The 27,051-nt window shown below is 37.4% G+C and overlaps 3 protein-coding genes across 4 annotated transcripts; 1 reads left to right on the forward strand and 2 right to left on the reverse strand.

Moving 5' to 3' along the window:
- Nucleotides 1-2,520: 2,520 nt before the first annotated feature.
- LOC118815423 (RNA-binding protein 25) lies at nt 2,521-17,460 on the reverse strand. Its single transcript, XM_036581532.1, has 12 exons — nt 17,420-17,460; nt 15,763-15,837; nt 14,842-14,884; nt 14,363-14,511; nt 14,138-14,219; nt 13,191-13,389; nt 12,935-13,008; nt 10,646-10,722; nt 8,730-8,830; nt 8,047-8,135; nt 7,821-7,961; nt 2,521-3,103 (listed from the first exon to the last, which is right to left on the reverse strand). Exons 2-12 carry the CDS (start codon nt 15,826-15,828, stop codon nt 2,931-2,933), a joined length of 1,194 nt encoding a protein of 397 aa, XP_036437425.1. The 5' UTR covers nt 15,829-15,837; nt 17,420-17,460; the 3' UTR covers nt 2,521-2,930.
- Nucleotides 16,514-23,980, forward strand: mmachc (metabolism of cobalamin associated C). The gene is made up of 4 exons (XM_036581533.1): nt 16,514-16,755; nt 21,872-22,069; nt 22,228-22,380; nt 23,378-23,980. Exons 1-4 carry the CDS (start codon nt 16,666-16,668, stop codon nt 23,687-23,689), a joined length of 753 nt encoding a protein of 250 aa, XP_036437426.1. The 5' UTR covers nt 16,514-16,665; the 3' UTR covers nt 23,690-23,980.
- mgst3a (microsomal glutathione S-transferase 3a) lies at nt 23,902-26,274 on the reverse strand. 2 transcript variants are annotated; one of them, XM_036581534.1, is made up of 6 exons: nt 26,163-26,274; nt 25,712-25,843; nt 25,496-25,569; nt 24,538-24,595; nt 24,390-24,462; nt 23,902-24,140 (listed from the first exon to the last, which is right to left on the reverse strand). In XM_036581534.1, the coding sequence occupies exons 2-6, from the start codon at nt 25,826-25,828 to the stop codon at nt 24,001-24,003; spliced, it is 462 nt and encodes a 153-aa protein (XP_036437427.1). In that variant the 5' UTR covers nt 25,829-25,843; nt 26,163-26,274; the 3' UTR covers nt 23,902-24,000. The 2 variants fall into 2 exon arrangements, with proteins under 2 accessions (XP_036437427.1, XP_036437428.1); XM_036581535.1 differs by having other exon boundaries at nt 25,712-25,871; nt 26,163-26,251.
- Nucleotides 26,275-27,051: the final 777 nt, after the last annotated feature.

The following is a 27,051-nucleotide window of genomic DNA, read 5'->3' on the forward strand; positions in this document are numbered from 1 at the left end:
ACTCCTAACACCTGCGCAAGACCTGGTAGACCTTCAAAATTGTCCCCATCAGATAAACAGTACTTAAAGCCATTAAGCAGCCCAAGATGACTATTGTTTTTAGCTGAGGTATACTGCTGTATAGATAGATTAGATATTAGATATATCTATATTTAGAAATACAGTACTGTGCAAAAGCCAGAGACCATCCTTCATTATTTAAATTCCCATCAAAACAGCCATTTTTATATATATATATATATATATATATATATATATATATATATATATATATATATATATATATATATATATATATATATATATATATATATATACACACACACACACACACACACACACACACACACACACACAATACATCTTAATGCTATGGGTCTGAAAGAATGTGGGGCTGTCAAGAAGCCGTTACTGAGAAAAAGGAAATAAAAAGGAATAAAATTTGGCAAATCAAACAATCATTCTGCTGGTGTTCTCAGAACAATGAACTGACCACTCCAGAGTCCAGACCTGAACATCGAACGTATTTGGAATTGCTTGGACTGTGAGAAGCCGAAAATGCAACCAACTTCTAGGACTAAACTTTGGAGATGTGGAAAAATATTCCTGCAGATTTCTTTGAAAAATGGAAAACAAGTCTCTAAAAAAAAAAAAAGAGTGGAAGCTGTAATAAAGGGAAATGGGTAGACACAGTAAATAAAATTACATTTTTAAAATTATAATTATATAATTTGTTTTTTGAAATTTTTGTGTAATCAGAACACATTTCCTGTTTTTTTATAATTAGAAAATTAATAACGTGCTAAACGGTCAGATATTAAACAAATTAAGGGTGTTCTCTTTTTCACAGTATGTCATACACTGATGTTTAAGCGACTGATATTTATCCTGTCTGTTCAGTTGAAGGAGGGAAACCACAGCAAATGAGGGCTATTCCAACACGACACAGCCAAATGTCACACGGTTCGTTAAGTGAAGTTCAGGCATGATTTAAAATCCATTGATCAACATTGTGCGTCTATGTTGGGAAATATGTGTAGGAGAAAAATCCAACCACTGGAAGGTCTGTGGACAGCAGTGAAGAATGTGTGGGAAGAAGTTCACTTAAAACATTTTAAGGACTTTTGGAAAGCAGTGTGAGGTTGGCTTAGAGACTAGATCACCTACAAACTGTTGATAAACTGTTGGTGTGTATTTCTTATTGCGGTGCGTCAGTGATCATTACAAAAAAATGACCTTTGAGCAAATCTTTTTGACAGTGTAGTGTTGATCAGCACTTCGTAGCTCCTCTAGTCTCAAACAGCCGCATGCTACTTTGTCATACTTTCCTAAAATTAGTAAGTAACTGCTTCCCATACATTCTTCAGTGTGGCCCACAGACCATCCACAGTGGTTTTTCTTCTCAACGTAGCCCCACAAGATCTCAGTGGGTTTTAAACTGTGCCTGAATTTCACTAAAGGAACTGTGTGGTATCTTATATTTTGTCTTGTTATATCGGTCATTTGTTGTGGCTTTCCTCCTTTAAATGAACTGACAGGTAAAATGCACCAAATCAGTGTATGACATGTCTTTTTGGCTGTCAGCATATCACTGTTGTCGGAAGAAAACATCGTATCCCCAAAATGATAACTTTACAGGAGAAGGAAAAAACATGCTTTACTTTTAATGTAAGTCAATGGAAATTTTCCATGTCATTTTGGGCCGTTCCCTTTGGTCCATTCATCATAAAATTTACAGACAACATAAAGGTCAACAGGCATTTTCAGACTATGTCAGAAACTAAAAAACGACAAAAATGGAGATACAAGGTTTTCTTCCGACAGCAGCGATATTTTTGGGTGGTTTCTGTAGTGTTGTCATGCTGGTATGAGTGCATCAGGCACAGCAGGGTTACTGGTGAAAACACGCTCAAACTAAACTTCATCGCTCATCCAACACTCATTCGTAGTTCATACAATCACAACTTGTACAAGCATAGAACAGAAAAGGACACAGGCAGTGGCCAGAGACTGTAGACGGAGTAAGAAAGACAGAAATGAAGAGGGGAAAAAAGAAAAAAAGGGATTATGGAGGATTGGAAATGAGGCTGTCGCCTCATATGATATCTCTCTATTATTAAATAAGTATGGGTTCCTCTGGGAGCAGGGCCATGTTTAAATCTCCCCTAAATAGGTAAGAGAAGTGAAAGGTTTATAATAACATTAATTTCAGACAGGTTCTGGCTGGAATACTTCAGTACGATGTGTTCTCTTAACCCTCTCAACCTCCTGCGAACAAAACCTCAGTCTCTCCAGCTGTTCAAAATAGCCCAATCTACGTCAAGCCTAACTCATACGGGAGGGGGAGGGGTTTGGCACCACCGAAATGCCAACCAGTCTATCATTGAAAGAAGTGACACCCCCTCTTAGCATTATCTAAAGCACCTTTTCATTTTAGTACAGTACTGCGAACACTGAATAGACAGAGAGCCACTAAGCAAGCTTTCTGCTTCCAATCACAAATGGATACTAACATGCTACTCAGAATACAAGTTCCCAGTTTATTAGGCTTAAACATGATGACCACATATTCCGGGAATAGATCCCTTTAAATTTAAAAAGACAAACACTGTAGCTGGGCTAACGGGTCCCTTTCATAGCACAGCTGTTTGGAGAGATTGAGTACAAAAAGAGCTCAGTGTGTTCACGAGGCTCGTAAAGATGCTTTCACCACTGAGCAGATCGATTACACAGAGTGGAAAACATGCTTCATTTAACAAATACTGTCAGCTACACTCAGACGCCATATTCAAAAGTTAAGAGTAAGAGCAAACGAATGGTCAGTCAGATCTCCAAGCCACTTTCATAGGGTTAAGTTTTATTTTACATGTACGGTTCTTTAGGCAACTGACCAGATATGCGCACTGCTAACTGTAAACGCAGTGTTGATGTCAGAGGTCACTGAGACTGAGCTCTGGAGGACTGTCTGAAACTCCTCCCAGATCACCGCCTATGTCGTCATGGTTACTTTCAAGTCCACTCCCAAGTCCACTCCCGGCATCGCTTAGGTCACTTCCTGACAGACTCAAGCGTGCATCTCGTCTATGGCTTCTTAGTTTCGGGGCTAAAAGGAAGCAAAAGCAACGGGTCAGACTGGTCAAAATACAGTGAGAGTTGCTGATAAGTCAACAAAAAAAGCATAAAACACTGTGTGGTTTGTTGCTTCACAACAAAGTGCCAAAAGTCCTGTTTTGTACAAGAAGAATTCAACCTTTTGTGTTGATGTTTCAGTTTTAATGCACGAATTTCAAATAGATTTAATGCAAAAAACTAGATTAATATGGTGCGTAGCAATATGTAATAGACTACACAGTTTGCTAGTTTGTTAGGTACACCTAATATTACATACACTGTATGTCCAAAAGTTTCTTCTGAAGTCAAGAGTATTAATAAGGAGTTCGTCCTTCCTTTGCTGCAGTAACAGCCTCTACTCTTTTGGGAAGGCTTTACACCAGATGTTGGAACATCACTGTGTGGATTTGACTGCCATTATCCCCAAGAGCATTAGTGAGGTCAGGTACTTGTGTTGGATGATCAGTTCTGGATCACAAACATCATCCCATCCTCCATCAGTTCTTCTGCTCGACAGGCCAATGCTGTTTTTTTTTAACCCTTATTTCTGACACATGACATTTGGCATGGTTTAGGCTTACATGTGGCTGCTGTCAAGACAGATGACACTGCTTTTCTAAGGAGGTTATATAAGCTGTATTACTAGCTGAGCATAAATGGACACTTGTATCAGCTATGGGTGCATCGTAAAGTAGCTGAATTGCCTAATTAGAAGGGCTGTCTGGATACTTTTGGACATAGTGTATCTACATTTGTAGGGTCACAGTTACTGAATGTGGTCCGTCGGTTCCCTATAAATCGTCCATTAAGAGAAAAATACCACCACAAGACAACCACAGTACCAGCACTGACATTATGTGGGCAGTCGACCATTCTAAGCACACCAGAGGCACCAAAATGCATCGATAGCTGCTCTTAAGTCATGAAAACCAACTGTCATTTAAGAAGCTTTCATTAATGGACAGTAGGAAACAATTCAGTACATCATGAAATCTCAAATTCCACCGTGATCCAATTGTTCTGGCATGATTCAAAGGTATTTTTGAATGCAAAAAGTGCAAAAATTTGATGAATATACAAAATATGACAGGAGGAACAGCAGTGCAAAACATATAATAAAAATAATACAGCAGTTTACTTTTTGGGCTTGTACGCTTGAAAAAAGCCAGGGAATTTCAATTTGGCCATCAAATTAACCACATACTTTTCTGAATTTGATTATAATCGATTCAAACATTCCAAAATCAATGCGGCTGAATCATCCACTTCAGACTATTTTATGCCTTATTACACACCTCGACTGGACAGAGGTCTGTAACTACAGCATTTAAGTGCAAAATTCTAGAGAACTCCTCTGATCTTTATCTTCCATTAGAAACACAAAGATGTCGGCTCAGCGCTTCCCCTAGATCTTCTTTTCAGGCGGGTGGTAGACCCTTTATATGAAATGTATTCATTTGCAATGCAATGAATACACCACACATGTGAATACACCATTTTTTATGCTCCCTATACATTCATTTTCCAGGACTGTGATTGTGAGATTGGAAGTTTATTAATAGTCAGTTAATTTATACTCAAAAAATGTACGTGCAACTGACTGCTTTACACTTGGTACTACATTTTATCCCCTACTCAAGGGTACAACACCTGTAATGCCAACCGAAACACATTTCAGTTTGCAGAAAAACAGTTTCTTTCAGGATAAAGAAATTCTGTGATTTAAGCCTGTGACTAGATGCTGTTCCTCCAGTACAGACCAGCTTGCCTGAGCCACAAACTCATATATCACGCTGCTATATCAATGACCAGACTGAAAGACCTGCATCTTTACAGTTGAAAATAGATAAATTAATTTTACTTTAGCGAAAAAATTACGCATACCACGTAAAAAAAACGAGTGCTAGGAAGCAAACATTAGCTTGCCAGCCACATCCTAATGTCTGCATCTCATCCAAGCCGGGTGGCATGTGACATTGGCCACTTAATGACAGGGAAAACGTTGTCGCTTAGCCCTCTCAAGAGTGTCCCTTGCAGGTCAGCGCAGTGCAAAAGTACAGGAGGGGTATGTGTACAGTGGGTCTGTCCTAGTTCTGGAGAGCTCAATCCTCTACCAAATATAGCAGCTCAGGAGATGAACGAGCAGGAAATTATCTCTCCCTCTCTTCCTGCATTAAACACCCTCAGGCAAAGGGTCTGCAGAGCTGTACCAAATTACTACTACAGGAAACAGGGAACAAACCAGCTTCGTGGGTTTGTGTGCATGTGTGAATGAAAAAAAAAAAAAGTACCAGTAAAAGTATGTGTTCCTCAATAAATATTAATACACCTACCCATCTCACTTATGTTATGGCTGCGTTATAAATACATCAGCTTGTGAGTACATTAGTGTGTGCATGTGTGTGTGTTTCAGGTCTCAGGAGACATCTCTTGGCTCCATATTTGGAACAACCAGATGCTCTCACTTGAGACAAAACATGGCTCCAACAGGAACTTGTCCAAGAAAGGCAAGGGCCTTGGCAATGTCAGTGGACAGTGCCATTAAAACGTGTACACTAAAGTCACCTCTAATGACATTAACTATCACACTTCACTGTGAATCTTAGCTTCAAGTATTATAATAATAGCACATCACTTTCCATAAGAGTGCTTATAAAGTTATGAAAGAGATAATGTGTATTATTTTAAGCATCATTTCTGTTTTATGTCATTTTATGTGTCTTAGTCAGGGCTTTTGCCTTTCGTGTGTCTGTCAAGGTTGAAAATTAGCCAACACAGTTCAACTGACACACTGTTAGAAGTGCTTATTAAAAGGGGAATTCCACAGATAATGCATAACTACATTTACTGCCTTTCAAAGCTACATTATATAATGTCATTACAAGAAATTGTCATGAATATGCTGCCTGTTATCTGAGACATTGATTTATGATAGTTTTGAGGTATTGGCCTAAAACTTATATTATTTTTTACTATTTTTTTTAATACATTCATGGTACAGACATATATACAGGTCGTTGCGCAACACAATACTGCACGAAGATACTATTTTTCGGATTTACCACTATTTTATTATTATCAATATTACATATACCAGCTCAAAAAACATATTTAGGTAAATAAATTGACTATATTTGTGCTGCAGCCACTGGCACCAGAACATGTGAGTGGTGGAGTGGGAGTGGGGGGACATGATTTCGCTCAGAGCTAAAGCAGCTTTTCAGAAAGTCCGAGCGTCAGAGTTCTTTTTCACTGTAAAATCACTCCAGTATCACTCCATCCTGTGAGCCAGACAGTCCTTTTGTCCACACTGACTCCGTGTGGCATGAGTGATGAGGCAGTGACTGCTACAGCTCGCCCACGATGGCCATTCATACACAGTGTCTGCGCTGCGGAGCTGTTCAACAGACCTACACGCTGGAAATTCACTGATCACAACCAAGTTCTACAGACTTTACACAGATTTACTCTCATGTCCCCATTTTTTGCACGAATGGTAAAGTGAATTGTGTTGAAAGCACATGTATTTGTTTACCCAGTTTTCCAGCTTGTGATGGAGCTATCATTTCAAGCCTGTACCTTCTGAAAAAAGCCTTTGTAGCACAGAAAGTTTAACTAGTTTTTCATTTAACAATGGCCATAAATTACATAATTAATGAAATCAAGTGTGTAGTGTCTTGTCCATGCATTCAAGACATAAAAATCATAAGAATGAATCATATGGAGTGGGCTTTCTCTGACATGTAAGTGATAAGAGAGTGAGGAACGGGAAATAGAAAGCCCAAAGTGGAGCTATAGTGGAGTGATTACAGAAATGCTTTGAGTGAAAAGTGGAAATGTCTGCTGCTCCACTCCACTCACATACTCTGACTGGCACCCCTGGCTCATCAGCACCAAATGACTTTGTTTACATCTCAACGGCTGAATTATGCAGAATTTTTGAAAAATCTGTTATATTTCCCTTTAAATTAATGTGCACTGCCCCTGTAAATCTAAACTGAGAAAAGTGCAGTAAACCAATAGACCTAATACAGCCACAGTTCATGCCTAACCCAGCTATGTGTTTTCTGTACATCAATACTGCACTTGTTTCTGAAATCACTCATTATTCTCCCTCAAATTTCCTTTCTTTTCTCTTTCCCTCTCCCTCTCTGTCTTTTTCTCTGAACCATTTTTCCAGTGCGATTGTGCTTGAGTATTTAGTATGTCAGGATTATAATAGAAATAATGGCAGCAGTTACTGGATAGATGAGAAATGCATGTGCATTTTGTATGCCTGCGCAAATAAGACAAGATGATAATTAACTTGGACCAGGTGCGTCCAAACGTTTGCATACAAACGTATGTGTGTGAATGTGTGATTCAGGCCAGGGCGACAAAACAATACCGCTAATCGCTGAAAGCAAACTTTTTTTTCAATCAATATCAATATTTCACATATTATCGATAAAATTATTTATGTTGTCTAGTTTTTCAATCCAGTATAAGCAGATTGGAACGGGTTTAGTTTCCTTAAATCAGATGTCTTGTGTGCTTCAAGTTTAAAAGTAACACTCTGATTTAAAATTTAACATTAGGAAATACAAAGAGTCAGGGATCAATACTGAATGACATGGACATCTCATGATAAACCTTTTGGACTTATTGCCCAGCCCTAGTGTGTGTGTATTATTGACCGCATGTGAATGGCGTGCACATGTGTCTCTAACCAGATTCTCCAAGCCAGGATGTGTCCAGGTCGTCTGAGCTAACCTCCCCAAGGCTTGGGGTGGGGCTAAAGTCATCTTCCGAATCAGACAACACTCGTCTCAGGGGACTCGTCTCCACAGCAACTGCTGATGCTGAAGGAGCTTTGGACAGAAAGCAGAAGGTGAGGGTGGAGACAGTCAGCAAAAGAAGACCACACTGGCTTGTTTGTGCTGGTGTGTGTGTTACTTGGTTTGCATAGCACTTCTGCAGGTGTGGGGAGTCTGTCTCTCAGAATCAGGCCTCTCACTTCATCCTTCAGTTCAGATACTGTAAGTCTACCAATGTGACACACAGACAAAAAGAAAGAAAATAGACAGCATTAAGTACAATCTAAATTTATTCTATTATGTTGTACATTTTTATAGACATTTAAGTCATTTAAAACTAAACACAAAAATGTACTTCTTTTATGAGACAATTGAACAGTAATATGTGTAACATATTAAGGGTTTGATTGAAAGAGTGCCATAGTAGTGAACAATTCATTCTTCATATGTTTTGCTCCAAGTGGTTCTCCTGCAGAGTTTTATTACAGCTCTAATCAGATCCACCTGATTCTCAACTTCTCAGATACTTCTAAATGCTTGATACACTGAAGCAAGAGTGCTAATTAGTTAGGAGTAGTACCAACAAAGAAGATGAAGGCTTTCCTATACAATACATCAGAGTAAGAGTACATCACTGCAAACTAGTGGAATATTTCATAAAAAACTAACTGAATTAGATGTCTAAAATAATGATAATAGTAACAGTAACAACATAAATAAATTTTGTCAACTTGCTTGATAGAAAATTGATTTTAAAAAATGTTTGAATATCTTTGGTCTGTATTGTATGTGATATATCCATATGCGTGAGTGTGTACGTACCGGAGCTCTCGTACATCTTGCTGTGTGTGCTGGTACTGGGAGACAATCCTGGCCAGTTCAAAACTGTGTGTACGGTAGGAATCTGTGAGGGTTTCCAATGTCTGTACAGACAGAAACCATTATGGATACAGCAATCATGAGCACAACAGTCACCACAGCGACTCTTCAGATATACAAAGTTTGAAAACCCCTGGTCACACTACATGTTTTGTTCATTTCTAAGTGAAAATAAATTAACATCTATTCTGCAGGGAACACACTTAAATTTTTTTTCCCCCATATTTTAGTACACAATTTCTTTTTATTTCCTGAGGTTAACATATTTGAAAAAAAATAATATAAAATGTGCCATAACTTTTGCAGAGACCACATTTTAGTGTATTTTTTTCCAAATTTATTAACAATAAATGTAGATTAAAATATACAAAGGTGTGCTCTCTGTAGTGGATGTGTTCACTTCTTTTTATTTAGAAAATAAACATGTAATCAACACATGAAGTCTGACCATGAAGGCACAGACATTAGCACACACCTGTACATTCAAACAGTTCTGTTATTGTCTACAGGAATAATTTGGCAAAAAAAAGGCAAATCTAACTTACCCAGTTTTCCCCTTACCCCAAACGTAGTTAATCAGCCAGACATGTTGGCTGTCTAAAGTCTGCTTCTTAAGTTTTACATAAGGCTAATGCAGCTAACAAGTAATAAAGGTTTATGCTCACTAATCAGCACTGCGCAAACTGCACAACTAAATAAATCACACACTTGCCACTTTGAGTTGTTAAGTAATCTAAAATAGACTTGCTTATGTGGTGTCTGACACTGAATGATATACAGTTAATTATAAATATGGATATAAGCAGCCTCAGAATGGCTGTTCCTACTGTTATTAGCTGAGAAACACTGCAGTCCATCTTTATATAGACACTCAAAAGAAAATAAGTGAAAAAAAAAAAACAGTTTCCAAAATGGGAGTTAAAAAAATATTAAAAGATATAGGGAAGATGTGGATCCTAACAACTGTGCAAGACCTGGTAGAGTCACCATCAGATGAACAGTACTTACACAGGAGAAAATCAAGCTTCCTGCTTGCTTTAGTTCTTAAATAAAAAGACATATCCATCCTTCCACTGTGAGCGAAAAAAAAAAATCAATGCTGTGGGTCTGAAAAAATGTAAAGCTGTCAAGAAGAAGAAAATTTGTATCTCAAGCAAAGAAGCTGGTGTGCTTAGAAAAATTGATGGACCTCCCCAGAGTCCTGACCTCAACATCACTGAATTTGTTTGAGATTACTTGGATTGTAAGACACAGAAAAATACACAACCAACCAACTGAACTTTGGAGGTGTGGAAAAATTTCAGATCTCTTTGAAAAATATGAAAGCGAATCTCTCAAGAAGAATGGAAGCTGTAATCAAGGTAAAGGGTGGACACACTAAATACCGAAAACATTGAAATCATATTTAGTTCTTGAGACTTTTGTGTAATGTATGAAAACATAACTTTTACGTAATGACCATTTTGAATGGAAATTAAATTAATGAAGTGTGTCTCTGACTGTTGTATAGCACTGCATCTAAAGAAAAGACATAAGCAAGTCTATTTGATGTTACTTATTATCTCAATGTGGTCTGTGGCAAGTGTGAGATGATTTAGACATGCAGTCTGGATGATGCTAATTGCTGGTGTTAAAGATTCCATTATAGACTTATAGGCTACATTAGCCTCACAGCTCCAGTGCAAAACTAAGGAAACAATCTTCAGACAACAAAAATGTCTTGGCTGATCGACTACATTTGTAGTAAGGGAAAAAATGTATACATTATTATTATTATTGTAAATTTTATGCTGAACTGTTGCTTTAAAAGTGTGTATACAGTTGTAAATAGTCCAGCATTACTTTGTCACATTCGATACCTTGCAGCTGCGTTCATACTGCCTCCTTGTTTCTCTTGCCTCTGACTGCTGTTGGTACATATCCTCCTCTTGCCTCACTATAAACACACACACACACATGCATGCAGGGTAAGATTTAGAGAACAGGAGATCACCACATCCTCTCATCATCAGAGACATGAGCTAGTATGTGCGTACATGTGTGCATGTGTGCATGCAGGAGCCTAGTTTCAAGGTGCTGTTCTTATTTTTGTGCAGTATATTTTTGTGCTGTGTATGTTGGCTGAGGGTGCAGTTTGGCAGGCTATGTGTTTTTGTTGGATGCAATTCCAGGGTCCTGACACTAAAATATGGTGACAGCAATGCAGTAGGTTCTCTGTCTGTCACATTACACAACCCACATTACAACAGACAGCCTGAAAAATACGGCTGTCAACCTTGGTGAATTAGTACGGCTATAATCACAGTGGACATGCTGAAGAATTAATAGAGGACCAGTAATAAAATGAGAAATAAATGGATAAATTCCAAGTTAAGTGTTAATATAGCCATGGTTCACTGAAGGATTAAAGTTACACAATTTTCCCCCTTTCCAAAATGTAGTCATTCCGCTAACACATGTTTGGCATCTGTATTTTTCCTGATTAGTTTTGCACGGGATTTACGAGGCTAATGTAGCTAATAAATAATGAAAGCTTTTATTGAACCTGTTAGCATCACATCACTTGCCTGAAACCGTGCCAAGTAATCTCAAATAGACTTGTTTATGTGATTACTGACATTGTATGACAATGTTATTTATAAATAGACAAAAATACAAAAAACACTCTTGCTTTAAAGGGGAATTCCACTGATTTTTCAAAATTTCAGCATAAATAAATCCATGTAGTTTGAGGTCAAAGGTACCATAAAACGTACTGAGTCAGGATTGTTTACAGTGGTGATGAAAGGAACTAGACTGGTGTTGTAAGGCAAAATATAAGAGTGTTTTTTCAAATGTGCCATTATTTTACCCTTATCAACACTACATATAAAAACTCGTACAGATGAAGGTTCACTGGTCATTTTGGAGAGTAAAAAAAATAGCTATATTTGCATTGTAGACATTGGCCCTAATCCATCAAAGTTGCACAGAAACAAGTGCAGATTTGATCATCCTGATGCACAAACTGTCTGATTCATGAAACTGCCGCACGGCAACAAAACAAGCGGTGACTTGATGACTAAGCTTCAGTGCTTAGAAACAAGCACCCACCCAAGTACCTCATTTATACTTATTTATACCTTATTATTTATATTATTTGCAGAGGCATAATAAAACAAAATAATTCAGCAGCCCATAAGTCAATGGTTGTCCTCATAGGCGGAGTTTGGGGTCGAGCAGGAAGTGCCCTGCCCCCTCTACTGGCCAGAGCTTAAACAGCTTTACAGTAGCCTTTTTTTCAAATGGTAGGGTGATGCGATTGTGTAGTGTGATTATTTTTATAAAACGCTGGCTGCATGAGAGATAATATTGAAGTATGAGTTGGCTTCTTGTGTACTATGTAAACTTTAGTATTTTAGGGAGGCAGTTTTTTTACGATATGAGTAGTACAGAGCAAAAGTCACTTAATGGAATCTATAGCTGCAACATTTGTTTTTCAGTTTGCATGTAAAAAACTACTATAGCCTTTTTAGTACAGGGATTGCTGTGTGCACAATTATTAATATTTTCACTGTTATTTTCTTATGTACTGTTATTGCTGATATTATTGATGTTATCGATATTCATTTATTATTTAACCGCAAAGCAAGTATAAATATTCCCCTCAAATTTAGTCTACCAGACATAATTGTAGAGGTTGCACAGACATACCAAAGATGAAACTGATGAATTACAAAACTGTCTATGAAATTTACGCGCAATTGTTTTAGGACCAGATTTGATCGCACAAAACTTTAAAGAATAAAGGCCATTGTGCGCCCTAGTTCCTATCACCACTCTCACAAAGAAATCTCAGTCTGTTAGTTTGTCTACCAGAAACCATTTCTTATCAAACAACACTGAATGACTGTTTGCAACTCAGTGACTCAGTGAGTTATTCAGAAATTTTGAAAATTTGGTGGAATTCCTAATGCAGTTTAATAATAAGTTAGTCTCAACTCCAGTCCAAAACAAGAATTTCAGACACCAAACCTGTATCGGCAGAACATTTATGTTGGGGGTAAGGAGAAAATTGTGTAAATTTGATTTTTTAGTGAACTGCTCCTACGGTGTATATGGACATAGCTGCATAAACAATGGGAATGTATGGTTGTAAGTAAACTCACTCAACTTGCTTTTGAGCAGGTCCACCTCTCTCCTGAGCTGTTCAACCTCCTCTCTGCGCAGTTTAGAGCTGAAACTGAAGCCACCCAGCATTACAAAACCATTACAAACACCAAACAGTGCCTCTCTGCTATTATAACTGCAGAATCTGCCTTTAAACAGGAGCAACATTTAAAGCAAGGAACAGTCACCTGCTGACGGACAGGTAACCTTTCATCACACACCTGAATGCTAGAACGCCTAGCCGACGCCACTGACCTTTCCTCCTGGTTGCCTAGCGACGTGGCCCTGTCAATGTGGCCTCTGAGGCTGCTCAACTCTCGTCCCACTTCTCTCTTCCATTGCTCCAGCCGTCTCTCCGCCCCCGAGTCCTTCTCTCCTTCTTTCTCTCTCTCCCTCTCTCGCTCCCTCTGCCTCTCCCGGTCCTCCAACCTCTCCTCAAGCCTCCTCATCTCATCTGGAGGCATGCATACATTAAAGACAGTACTTTTAATGAACTGAATTCAAAGTCAGGCTGTATTATTATAAGGTTTTGTCAACAAAAGCAATTCGAAGATGGTAGGACAGTAGCATAGATGTCTATTTAGCAATGTTTCATAAACAGTCCTGTGCAAAAGTTAATTTATTTAATTTCCAGTCAAAAAGGTCATTAAGTACAAGTGTAATATTCCATGTTTTTTTTTCAGCTTCCACGACACATTCAGTGATGTTGAGGTCTGGGCTCTGGGGTGGCCAGTCTATTGTTCTGAGAACAGCAGCTCTGTTGTGTATTTGTAGTGCACTGCCCAGCGGTGCTCACCCCACTGAATTAAAATCTAGAGTGGCTGTTTTTTAGCACTGAAAACAGGCTATTAAATGGGATGCTAAGCTCAACTAGAAGCTAAACAGCCCAAATATACTTCAGAACATTCTCCTGAAAGGAGAGTTCAATTGTACTGAGAAGACAAAATTATGGGAAGAATTTTATCATGTTTGTATCCTGTAAATATTGCAGCATTATGTGCAAGATCAGAGTGGAAAGCAGGCAATGCAGAGCAGCTCTCAGGACTATTTAATATGCATATATGTCTGATTATTTTACATTATTGAGTTCAGTGCTCAATGTCTGTGTCTGTTTTTAATCACCAATCTTCAGAGGGAGAGGGAGAGGGAGAGAGAGAGAGAGAGAGAGGGAGAGAGAGAGAGAGAGAGAGAGAGAGACTCACCTTGTAATGTCTGTATTTGTCTTTGCTGAGCATTTCTCTCTCTCTCCACTGTCAGCAAGCTCTGCGTTAGGAATTCAATCGTCTGCAGAACAACAAATATAACAATATCCTCCATCAATGTGTTGATATATGGCTAGAAATGTTACAAAGTGAATTATGTCTTATCTCTCTTGCACTCATTTACTTGCTCTCACTCTGCGTCATACACACTGACACAAACAGGACCTGGCTATGGCTGTGGAGTTGGGCCTGTAAGCCTGCCAGATCTGCCCACTGAACAGCACCGCTGAGAGTGGAGGATGCCTGGGGGAGAGGAGGGGGCACAAGTGGATCCAGACCCACAGCATGACTCTTCTCTCTCACCGGATACACATCTACAAAAAGAAGGGGAAACAGTAATGGAATTAAAAATAAAGGATGTAAGAAAGGTTCGGGATTCCTTATTGCCACACCAAATTGCCTTTACCATTTAGGTCCATTAGAACACAGTGTATAACAAAGATTAAGTAAAGTGCAAGAATGAGGGAACAGAGCTGGAACACATTAAAACAACCTAACACGTGCCACATTACCACATATCCCATAAAAAGTCATAATAATAATAATAATAATAATAATAATAATAATAAAAGTCATATTAATACTTCCCCATACATTTCACAGAATAAAACGTAAATAAAGAAGATCAGCATTCATGGAATTACCTTCTCTTCCTCTGGAAAGCCTTCCATGTGTGGTAAGCCGTTCCTTGTAAAACAAAGCACCACACATTTCAATCTGTGTCAATCTATTCATGATCCTAGCTGCTGAGCTAAATTATTACAGAGATACAATGGGGTGCCACCTAGTGGTCAAAGACTTCACCTGAAAACAAACAGTGTACTTCAAAAATTATTCTGTAGCCATAGCTTAATGGTACAGCAGCAACTGGAACCTGTCAGTGAGTATTAGCCATTGAACAGGGAAATACTCAGCCCATTCTGTATATTTTCAGCATATGCTGAAGGATTGGGATGTACTGATATACAAGTATTGTGAATACATATTTAAAATACAAAAAGTAAGTATCTGCATTCAGTCCAAGTTACATTTTGAAAAGGCAGTATTCAGAATAGAGATACTTTTTACATTTTTAAGAGTATACTTTCTCGCTAAATAAAAAAAAATAAATCTACAAAATAAACACCATCAGTGCTTGTTTATTATCTATATTAGAATCAGAATAGAATCACACTAAAGTCAGAGTAGACTTATAAATCAAGCTGATGAGCCAGTTATTAATCTCAGTGTTACTGCGCTCTTTTAAGGGATGATCAAACTAATAATCTCCTCAGTAGTGGACATGTTTGCATTGGTGATTTTCTTCGTTTAAATGATAAGCATTATTTTAAGAAGTGTATTAACAAAACAATTACATAAAGAAATCTGCCAACGAGTACTAGCAAGAAACAGTATGAAATGAATTAAAAAAAAAGGTCTTAACGATTCTCAGTGTATTCTAAATGTATTCTGAATACATTACTTTTTAAGTATTGTAACAGTATACACTAGTGAATACATTTAGGACAGTGTCTTCAGAACCTGTTCAAAGTATTAGCCACATAGGGTTAAATTATGATTCTTACCCGCATTTTAGCAACACTGCCATCAGCTGCAGATATAATAGAGCTCAGCTGATTGTCCCAGTTCATTCTGTCAGCCTGCAAAAGAAAGCAGAAACCCAGTTCTCAGTTTAGTTGATGCTGAGCGGTTGGAGGCGATGCATTCACACGCAGACTATTAGAGTTCACATTAGCTAACTTGGCCATTTCAGGTCCCCTTCCACTCTCTGGATGAGTTCCAGTCACAGTAAGCTGTTAATGCAGTGCAGGCTCTAAACATATCCAACTCGCCCTGTGGTTTATGCCGTTTTCGTGAGTGTCAGATGATTTGTACTGCATACAGAAAGCATCTGATGATCTGAAACCTTAGCTACTCCCACACAACACCGCTAGCAAGAGTTATTTACACAGCTGACCCGCTGTTATTACACTGCTAGCTGTCTGGCTAGCTAATCTAGTCACCTCAACATATTAACACGCTCACGTACGACAAACTGAGTCCGGTTTCTTTCCTTCAGGACATTTAAACAGCCGTAAATATATCATATTAGAGTGGCCACACACCACTGAAATAAGAGCGAGATTTAACACAAAACAATTATCGTCTCACATACAGGCAAAGCAGACTTACAACAGCCAGCAGAGTCACTTTTTAAAAGCTGGAGCCTCTGTGAATTACGTCAACACGTTAGAGGGACGCAGCCTTGGCTGAGGATTCTGGGAAATGAAGTTAAAACACACAAATGTCTTTCTTTGTTTGTGTCTTGTTATTTTAATAAGGTATGAAAGGCGATATTGAATGGCTGTTTTAATCATGACCATTTTTATCAATGTGAGATAATGTAACAGTGGGACTGTATCGATGTGGGACGCGATGTGTAACTGGATATCGAACTCCCGTAAGTCGGGAAATCTCCACTGTTCCAAATGGCGACCTCCTGTGACGGTGTGGAAAAAGTTGTCGGGACGCTAAGGGAGTCTTTGAAGTCGTTAGGCTTTGAAGTTTATCCTTTCAAGGTATAGTGTTCATCCTAGAGAGCAATGCGATATTATTTTGTGGTTAAATAAACACGTTCTCTGTTTAACAGGCGATTGTAGCCTAGCGCATAGCTAAGGAAGACTCCTTCAGAATCTTCTAGATCTTTTAGCTGCAGTGTAGTGGGTTACGTCAGTACGTTTAGTTCAGAAAGATAGTTTAACTCTAAAACCAAACCAGCTAGCTTTACCATATCAGAATGTAGAATATATTTGCGCGTAATGCTCAGAATGTCTGCATGTGGCTGTAAATATGCTGTTCAACGGTCTAAAGGGAAATATCACCCAATTTTCCGATACTGGTGGTCGTCCAGATCCCTTCGCCCTGCACAGACAGCCTGCCTCTTTCAATTTTTTACCACGGTAACCTAAAGTTAGTTTTATTTTCCATATTCGTCTTTTCCACGCTAATAACATTTGATCGGACTACGGTAGTCAGCGAAGACTTACACATTCATGACAGTACGACCACAGAGAGAGATGCACACCTGTTCTTTTGCAGTTTGGGTGACATTTAACGACCACGGTAAAGTTAGTTTTATTTTCCATATTCGTCTTTCCGGCGCTAATAACATTTGATCGGACTACAGTAGTCAGCGAAGACTTACATATTCATGACAGTACGACCACAGAGAGAGATGCACACCTGTTCTTTTACAGTTTGGGTGACATTTAACGTACTGCTATTTTGTGTTAATACCATAGAACTGAGACAAGTTTTTCAATCAGAAGAGAAAGCATGCACTTCTAGACCACACCTACATCCATGCACACGCATTTGTTTTCCTCCAAAGCGTTTCAGTGCATTTAAATACATATTTAATTGTTCATGCTAACAATAGACACCGCCAGACAATAAAACGTCAATAGCTCCATAAACACTGTGTCCATGCACATCTGATTAATTGTGTTATTTGCTCTAAATTATGGTTAGAAATACACACCACTTTAATTTAGAACTTTGAAGGACTTTGAATTAACCTGTAACTAAAATGTACTTGCCAATACTTGTCCTAACAGTACTGAGCATACCTTACCTGTAAAAACTGATATTACCTGTATACTGATATAGCTAGTTAGCTTGATGACGGAGGTTCAGTAATCAATTAGCAGTCTTGAAGGTTCAATAGATCCTTAACCATCTAAAATATTAGTTTAAAAAATAAGAGTGTAGAAAAGAAAACGTCTTATTTAAGTGGATCAAATTGCAACTCAAAACGTTTTTAAATCCATCAAAAACTCAGTGAGTCAGGCTTAAGTTATTTTTTCCATTTTCAATTTCGACATTTTAGATATTGAACATTTAAAATACTGCTTAGATTCAAAGTGCAGCATTCACTGCAATTAATACAGCTGAAATGCTTTTGAAGGTTAAAATACAAATATTAATATAAAGTAAATATTGCAGTACATTCAAAATTCAAAAGTTGTGTATGGTTGCTGAAACCTCACTGCACCATACACAATTGTTTTAGTGTCGGGTGTAATACAGCTGAAATATTATTAAAATTCAAAATATATAAAAATTAATAAAAAGTAGTCACAGCAATATATCAAAAATCCAAAGGCTGACACCTCACTGCACCATACACAACTGTTTTTAATGTTGTAAATAATGCAGCTAAAATATTATTGAAATTCAAAATATATATAAATTAATAAAAAGTAGTTACAGCAATATATCCAAAATCCAAAAGCTGTGCATCATTGCTGACACCTCACTGCACCATACACAGCTGTTTTTAATGTTGTAAATAATGCAACTGAAATATTATTGAAATTCAGAATACACAAAAATTAATAAAAAGTAGTTACAGCAATATGTCAAAGATCCAAAGGCTGTGCATCATTGCTGACACCTCACTGCACCATACACAACTGTTTTTAATGTTGTAAATAATGCAGCTGAAATATTATTGAAATTCAAAATACATAACAATTAATAAAAATTAGTTACAGCAATATATCCAAAATTTAAACACTGTGCATCATTGCTGACACTGCACCATACACAGCTGTTTTTAATGTTGTATATAATTTAGCTGAAATAGCTTTATACTTTATATTAATGTTTATGTATTTTGAATTTCAATAGAATTTCAACCACATTACATACATCACTAAGACCATTGTATATGGTTCAGCAAGATGTCAGCAATCATACACAAGTTTTGGATTTTGGATGTAATGCAACATCTCATTTAAATATTTTTTTATATATAACTATATATAACTGCTTTATATAAATTTTTATTTATTTTGAACTTCAATAATTCAGCCACATTACATACAACACCAAGAATAACTGTGTATGGTGCAGCTAGGTATCACCAATCATACACATTTTTTGGATTTTGGATCTAATGCAATATCTCATTTAAATAATTTTTAATATATTTTGAATTTCAATTATATTCCAGTAACATTACATACAGCACTACAAAGAATTGTGTACAGTGCAGTGAAGTGTCAGCAGTCATACACACCTTTTGGATTTTGGATCTAATGCAATAAATACGTTATATTTTTTTATTTAATTTTAACTTCAATAGTGTTTTGCCCATCTTACATACAACACTAAAAACTACTGTCTATGGTGCAGTGCAGTGTCAGCAATGATGCACAGCCTTTACATTTTTGATATATTGCTGTAACTACTTTTTATAATTTTTTTCAGTATTTTGAATTTCAATAATATTTCAGCTGCATTATTTACAACATTAAAAACAGTTGTGTATGGTGCAGTGAGGTGTCAGCAATGATGCACACCCTTTGGAATTTTGATATATTACTGTAATTACTTTTTATAATTTTTTTCAGTATTTTGAATTTCAATAATATTTCAGCTAAATTATGTACAACATTAAAAATAGCTGTATATGGTGCAGCAAGGTGTCAGCAGTGATGCACAGCCTTTGGATTTTTGATATATTGCTGTAACTACATTTTATTAATTTTATGTATTTTGAATTTCAATAATATTTTAGCTGCATTATTTACAACATTAAAAACAGTTGTGTATGGTGCAGTGAGGTGTCAGCAATCTTTAAATTTTGGATATATTGATTTAACTTTTATCAATTTTGAATTTCATTAGCATTTCAGCTGTATTACACCCAACACTACAAACAATTGTGTATGGTGCAGGTAAGTTACAGGAATCATACACAACTTTTGAGTTTTTAATGTACTGCAATAATTACTTTATATAAATATTTGTATTTTAACCTTCAAAAGCATTTCAGTTGCATTAATTGCAGTGAATGCTGCACTTTGAATCTAAGCAGTATTTTAGCTACATTATATCCTCAAGTAAAATTCAAAGTTTGTGTGTCATTACTGAAACCTATCTGCACCAAACACTGCTGATTTAAATTTTCAGTGTCTAAAATGTTATCGAAATTCAAAATGAAAAAAATGTACAAGATTTAAAACTTACATCTGACTCAGTGTTTGATGGATCTAAACAACTTTTGATTTGTATTTTGATCCACTTAAATAAGACATTTTCTTTTCTACACTCTCATTTTTTAAACTAATATTTTAGGTGGTTAAGGATCTATTGAACCTTCAAGACTGCTAATCGATTACTGAACCTCCGTCATCAAGCTAACTAGCTATATCAGTATACAGGTAATATCAGTTTTTACAGGTAAGGTATGCTCAGTACTGTTAGGACAAGTATTGGCAAGTACATTTTAGTTACAGGTTAATTCAAAGTCCTTTTTCTAAATTAAAGTGGTGTGTATTTCTAACCATAATAACAAATAACACAATTAATCAGATGTGTATGGACACAGTGTTTATGGAGCTATTGACGTTTTATTGTCTGGCGGTGTCTATTGTTAGCATGAACAATTAAAATATGTATTTAAATGCACTGAAATGCTTTGGAGGAAAACAGAGGCGTGTGCATGGATGTAGGTGTGGTCTAGAAGTGCATGATTTTCCTTCCGACTGAAAAACTTGTCTCAGTTCTATGGTATTAACACAAAATAGCGGTACGTTAAATGTCACCCAAACTGCAAAAGAACAGGTGTGCATCACTCTCTGTGGTCGTACTGTCATGAATATGTAAGTCTTTACTGACTACCGTAGTCCGATCAAATGTTATTAGCACCGAAAAGACGAATATCGAAAATAAAACTAACTTTACCGTGGTCAATTTTTTGTGCCATGTCCAAATTCTGCTCTCCAGTTGGTGCATTTTTATTGAATTTTCTCGAAAATGCATGCTGCACACTCTTGTTTGAGTATGTTCGAGCATATTCTAACACACAAAATGCCTTTTTTTCATTTTTAGTGAACGCAATTCTTCAACCTGAAAAAAAAAACATTAAAAATTAAACTTGGTTAGTTTTTACACATTTTGTTAAAATTTGAGATCACTTGAGGGAGAATTGGCTGTTATTATACTACGAAATGATGTCAGTTTTTTTGGGACACCCTGTAATTTAGAGTGGTTTGGTATGAAATGCTCTGTTCTAAAGAAACTTACCGACTTACTGAATTTTTCACAGTGGTTGTGATAGGAACCAGACATCTGAAGAGTTTAATGTCTCTTAAAGCTCTCTTACATAAAGTTATTCCACAAACTGGTTATGAACACTGCCTGATGCCCGAGACTTCGTTTTTGATAGATTTTGATAAAGTGTTGGCCTAAATGCCTTGTTAGTCCATTTATTTTAATCCATTCATGACAGAGGAGTTTTCATATAGGAAGTTGTAAGCCAAAATAGTCCCCTAAGAAAATGTATTTGTTCAGGTTTTTCACTGTTTTACCATCATAGACATTACATATTAAAGCTCACATGTAGGTTCACTGATGGTTTTGGATAGTAAATAAACTGGATATATTTGTGTTATAGACATTGTGACATCTGGTTCCTATGACCACCATTATAAACAATGGAATTATGTGAAAATTTTGAAAAATTGGTGGGGCTTCTCTTTAAGAACATACATAGCATATCTGTAAAGTGACATTGTCTGACTTTGCATGCAGGAATACTCATAATTCAAAGAAAGTGTGTATGAAGGCAAGTCCTCATGGCAACTCTATTTGAAATAATGTGCGTATGTATATGTCTCTACACAGATTGGATGGTACAATGCAGTTGTTTCTCAGGACCATCACCTCCAGTATTCAGCAGACACTCTGGCAGTGGTAGTTCTGAGCACCCCGTCCATGTTTGAGAACTTATTCCTGCCATTCCTACAGGAATGTTCCTGGAAAGCCATCAGAGATCCTATAGACCAGTGTGTAGCTCATGCCATCTCCACTTGTCTCTCTGAGGTACATCGGACCTACCCATTAGAGCAGTTTTTTCATTTCAAGTGATTATATTTGAGGACCTTTTTAAGTTAGGAACCGTCAATACTCTCACTGCCTTGCTGTCATGGTCTCAAAAGTATGTTGTGTTCTCTTCCCTCTATTCTCTTCTGCCCTCTCAGCATTTTCCTGACCGATCTGTGGACGTCGCTTATGACTATGAGATGCTGCCCAGCAGAAAACCAAAATTTCTGGCTCAGACTGCAGCTCATGTAGCAGGGGCGGCACACTACTACCAGCAGTCAGATATCCAAGATCCACCATGGGGGAACAAGGTAAAGGACTATTTCATAACATATTTCATATATTTACTAGTGACATATGCAGCAGCTTTTGTTGATGTATTTTTTTTTTTCTACTGCAGTTTCTTTTCAGAATGTCATATAGCTCATATGTGGCAGCAGCTTTCAGCATGCAATATAATAAGCTGTAGATGAAGCATACTTATTAATATGTAAAGCAGTATTAGGGGCATAATGTTGGAATTGTTTACTAAAACCGTAGTTCTCAACCTGCAACCAACATCAGAGCTCTTTTTAATGAATTGCTATCAATTCTTTTTATTTTTTTTTTATTAAAACTTAGAGTGCCAGTAAATTCTAAAAACACTTCTTAACAAAGTTAACCAGCTTGTTCCATTTACATTTATCCATAACATATTAAACTTCGAGTGCCTTAACCATCACATGACAGGTAATTATTTGTATCAACATATATTAATTTACTTTCTTTACAATGTGATATATCGCGTTGTGCACCTGTGCATGTGACAGATATTAACCTGGACTCTTAATCAAGTTGTGCAGTGATCCACAACTGTGTGGACTGTCTCTTCCAGACAGCATTGAACTAAGTCCATAGTAGCATATTGTATTAACAAGGTTGACCGCCCAAGATGAGATAGTAGTGCTTAATATATGTGACCTGCATGACATGTTTTCACACCAGGGTGGAGAACCAAGGGCCCGCAGAGTCTTAACTTATCATCCAAACTTTGCAATGAACTGATTAGTTCAGTCAGGTGTGTTTGAGCAGGGAAAATCACCAGACTGGGCAGCAATCTGGCTCCCTAGTACCCCACCCCTGTTTTGGACACTGTTGTGATCCAGCTGATATAAAAAGCTTCACCTGACTAAAATTACACAGTCATTTTAACTTCAGTTTCTAGGAATTTTGGAAACTTGTATGAACTTCAGCTTCTTAAGCCTAATGAACAAAATTCATTAGTTACTTAATTTCAGAAGCTTCACACTTCTCCTTCCATGCTTACAGAAGATGTTCGGAGTGTGTATACACCCTCGGCTGGGGGGCTGGTTTGCCATCCGTGCTCTGCTGGTGTGGAAGGATGTTGAAGTGGGTGAAGAAATGCATCAGGTAGCCCCCGCTGATTGTGTCAGCTCACAGGAGGCCAGGATAGAGCTGCTGGAGAGATTTAACTACCGCTGGCAGGATTGGACCTACAGAGACATCATACCTGCAGAAGAGAACTATTCTCCTCGCCAGCGAGAGTATTTTGGTACTCCTCCAGCTAAGCGGGGGGCGCTGCTCAGACAGTGGGGCTTTCTACTAGAGACAGACTCTTAGGCACAGTCTACAAGCAACAAACAATGATGACGACTGGTAGAGGTAGAATACTCTACTGCAGATTTTGCTTCAATGAATGACTTGGGGTGCTGAACATAAGAAGTGTAAATGGTCTACATTTGGATAAGAAGTGCAGTTAATAATTGTATAAGGATGGATGAATCGCTTGTAGCCTACAGATGGCTGATGTCACAAAAACTTGCACACGTTTCTGTCTTTGATTGTGATTTACTTTTTGTTATTGACAAAACTGACTAATTAATGACAAACATTAAAGAACAGAAACGCACAGTAATATCTGTTTGCTTCATTTAGGCAGTTTTAAAAAACCCTCTGGGCCACTTGGGTAAGCAGTTGCACCCAAGCATGGTTCTGCCAGTGTCCACAGTACAGCAAAATAGACCCAGCAAAGCCACGATCCCAAAGTTGCCACGCTTCCTCTTATCAGGCTCTGCCCAGGAAAACACAACAGAATAGAGGATGAGTAATAATTATGATGTTTATGGTATATATGAAACAATTAGAAGCAATAAGGTTATTTTTACTAGTGTATAGAGATACATAATCTTTGATTCCACATCATCTTACATTTCACTCCATACTATGGCTGAAAAGACACATCTATGATGTATTAGCTAATCTGCTAGACATCATACAAATACAACATCGCTGATGTCTTAAGTAAAACATATCTACTCACCTCCAGAGGAGTATCCATGTGCATACACTACTCTGCTGACAATCCAAACCATTCCCAAGCTGCTGGCCAGACGCTAAGACACAGAGAAAACCGTCAAGATGACTATTCGCTGAGGATGACCTAAACGTTTGTGTCTGACCGTACTCACAGGATGGTGTATGCCTCCAGCAGACAAGAAGAACAGGAATAGGGGTAAGATTTCATTACTGTAAAGGAAAGAGAAAAGAACATGGTACCTATTAAACTGTTATGAAGTGGCCATTCAGCTGTTATCAGAATGACTTTATTGGCCAAGTACATTTGCATCTCAGCAAGGGCTGGGTATCAAAAATTGTACATCTTTTTTGTACAGACTGAATTATATCCATACTATCAAATCTCAAAAAATTCTCACTCAATACCAAATTTGATTACCTAAGCAGCTGATCTTGGCAGCATCCGTGAGCCAATAAGCATGCTTGTTCCAAAATCTAGACTGCTGGTTGGCTGTCTAAATTACATTCTGTATACATGTTGGTAATGTCATCACAACTTAATTAGTCTGCAATCCATTGCTGTCCATAAACACACCCACTTTCAGCAGTGTGGTTTAAGCCACGCCCACTTCGTATTTTTTATACTTTTATAATTTAAAAGAAGGTACTGAAAAAGTATAATTCAGGAATCTGAAGTGATAATGAATTTTTTAACGATACCCAGCAATAATCACAACTATATATTATATACTAGAACTTAATTATATTTTATTCATTTATATGACTTGAATATATTTATATATTGGATTACTACTAGAGTTTGACAGGAATTTTATGCATAGGTGAAAATATTCTATATTATTAAGTATACATTCAAACTGGCCCTTAGGACCCCTGAGACAGTACAAAGGTACATGGTATATGCAACAAAACAGCTACAGAAAGATATGCCTGTAAACATATATAATGCGCAAAGTATCATATGTTGATCATGCCATGTAAAATGTGCAGAATATATAGGTTTAGTGGCATCTACTGTGTTTTCCTAACTAAAACACACAAGTGTTGTCTTCTATGCTTCTGTTTCAAAGCCATTCTCTTTAATGATGTGCTGTCTAGTGTGGCACATACGTGTTCTGGTGAGCTCTCTGGATGCAGTTGAAGATATGGCCGGTCTCTGGGTCATCACTGTACATTCTGGGATACTAGGAAAAGAAAAGGAGCTTGTGCTGAGTTCAAGGGCACTGAAATAACGTCCTTACTACAGATCATCTCCTCTGGCTGGCATTTAACACAGAGGCAGGTGTGTGTCAGCATGTGCTCCTGCGGTGTAAGCTGTGCACTCACCTGTACGTTGTATTTGATGCGTGCCTTGACCACAGAGTAAGACAGATGGCTCATGAGGATGAAGGTAGCTGCTCCAGTGAGCACCACATAGCCATACTCTTTAGAGAACACCGCCATGCTCAATACAGTCAGCTGGAGCAGAACAATAACGACTTGGGTACTACAAACAGCAGTAATAATGACAGACAACAGAAAAACTCTTAAAAGTGGGCATATTTAGTGAAGAGCCCCAACATAAGCACAGAGGCAGTACTGTATACATCAGGCTCACGAAAGCGAAAGGACTTTAGGCTGAGTTTTAGGAGCAAGGACATCACTGAGGTGACTTTCATTTTGGAAACACGCTGTTTTAGGTCGGTCTCTGTGTGAAAGCAGCCCGTGTGTAACTGAACGCTTACAAAACACGGATTTGTGTATTTGTGTATATATGATCGGTTGTAGTTCTACGTACCTAGATCACTTTGTCCGTGCTGAAACGAAACCCCGCTGTAAATGTTTCCGCGCTCACGTACGGCCGTGCTGATTTAGTCTGAAGGGGCGGAGCTTCAGCTGCAGTCAGGACCAGTCCGGTCAAACTAGAGATGGACAGACTTTCACTTCGACACCAGTAGAAGTACTTTAGGTAACGACTAAACTGACAAAAATCTTCCCTTCGTGTAACCATAGGAATTAAAAAAATAATAATAATAATAATAATAATAATAAGGTTTATAGGCTTAGGGGCTTTAAAATAAATATTATGAATAAATTATATCTGTTAATTAGAACTTATTTATGTTTGATTTATTTATACGATTTATTCGAATATATTTATATTAGGTTGCTACAAGATTACTACTAGAGTTTGTCAGGAATATTATACATAGCTGAAAATATATATATTATTAAGTATTATACATCACATCACTGTCTTATTGTTTCTTATAATATTACCATTTTTAAAATCCTAATCCAACTTTGTTTTAAATTTGATTATTTAACTATCCTAATTTAATTTCTAATTTGATTTTTAATTGAATGATTTTCTCTTTTAAATTTATTGTTTCGAAGTTTTAATTGTGGTTTTAATTATGTTTTTCTATTTGCATTTACTTTTTTTAAACAACTCTGACTCTGAATTTTCTCATTTGTAAAGCACTTTGAATGACAGCAGTGTTTGAAAGGTGCTATATAAATAAACTTGCCTAGCCTTACTATAGATGTGACCATGTGGCCATTTTTCAAACCATCTTTGCAATCTCAACGATAACCAAAAAGGCTACTACAGCCTGGATCTGCCCATCCACAATCAGCCAATCCAAATGTTTTCTGTGTTCATGTGTCATGCTGAATTTGCACCT

Source organism: Colossoma macropomum, unplaced genomic scaffold (genome assembly GCF_904425465.1).
Source record: "Colossoma macropomum unplaced genomic scaffold, Colossoma_macropomum, whole genome shotgun sequence".
NCBI lineage: Eukaryota > Metazoa > Chordata > Actinopteri > Characiformes > Serrasalmidae > Colossoma > Colossoma macropomum.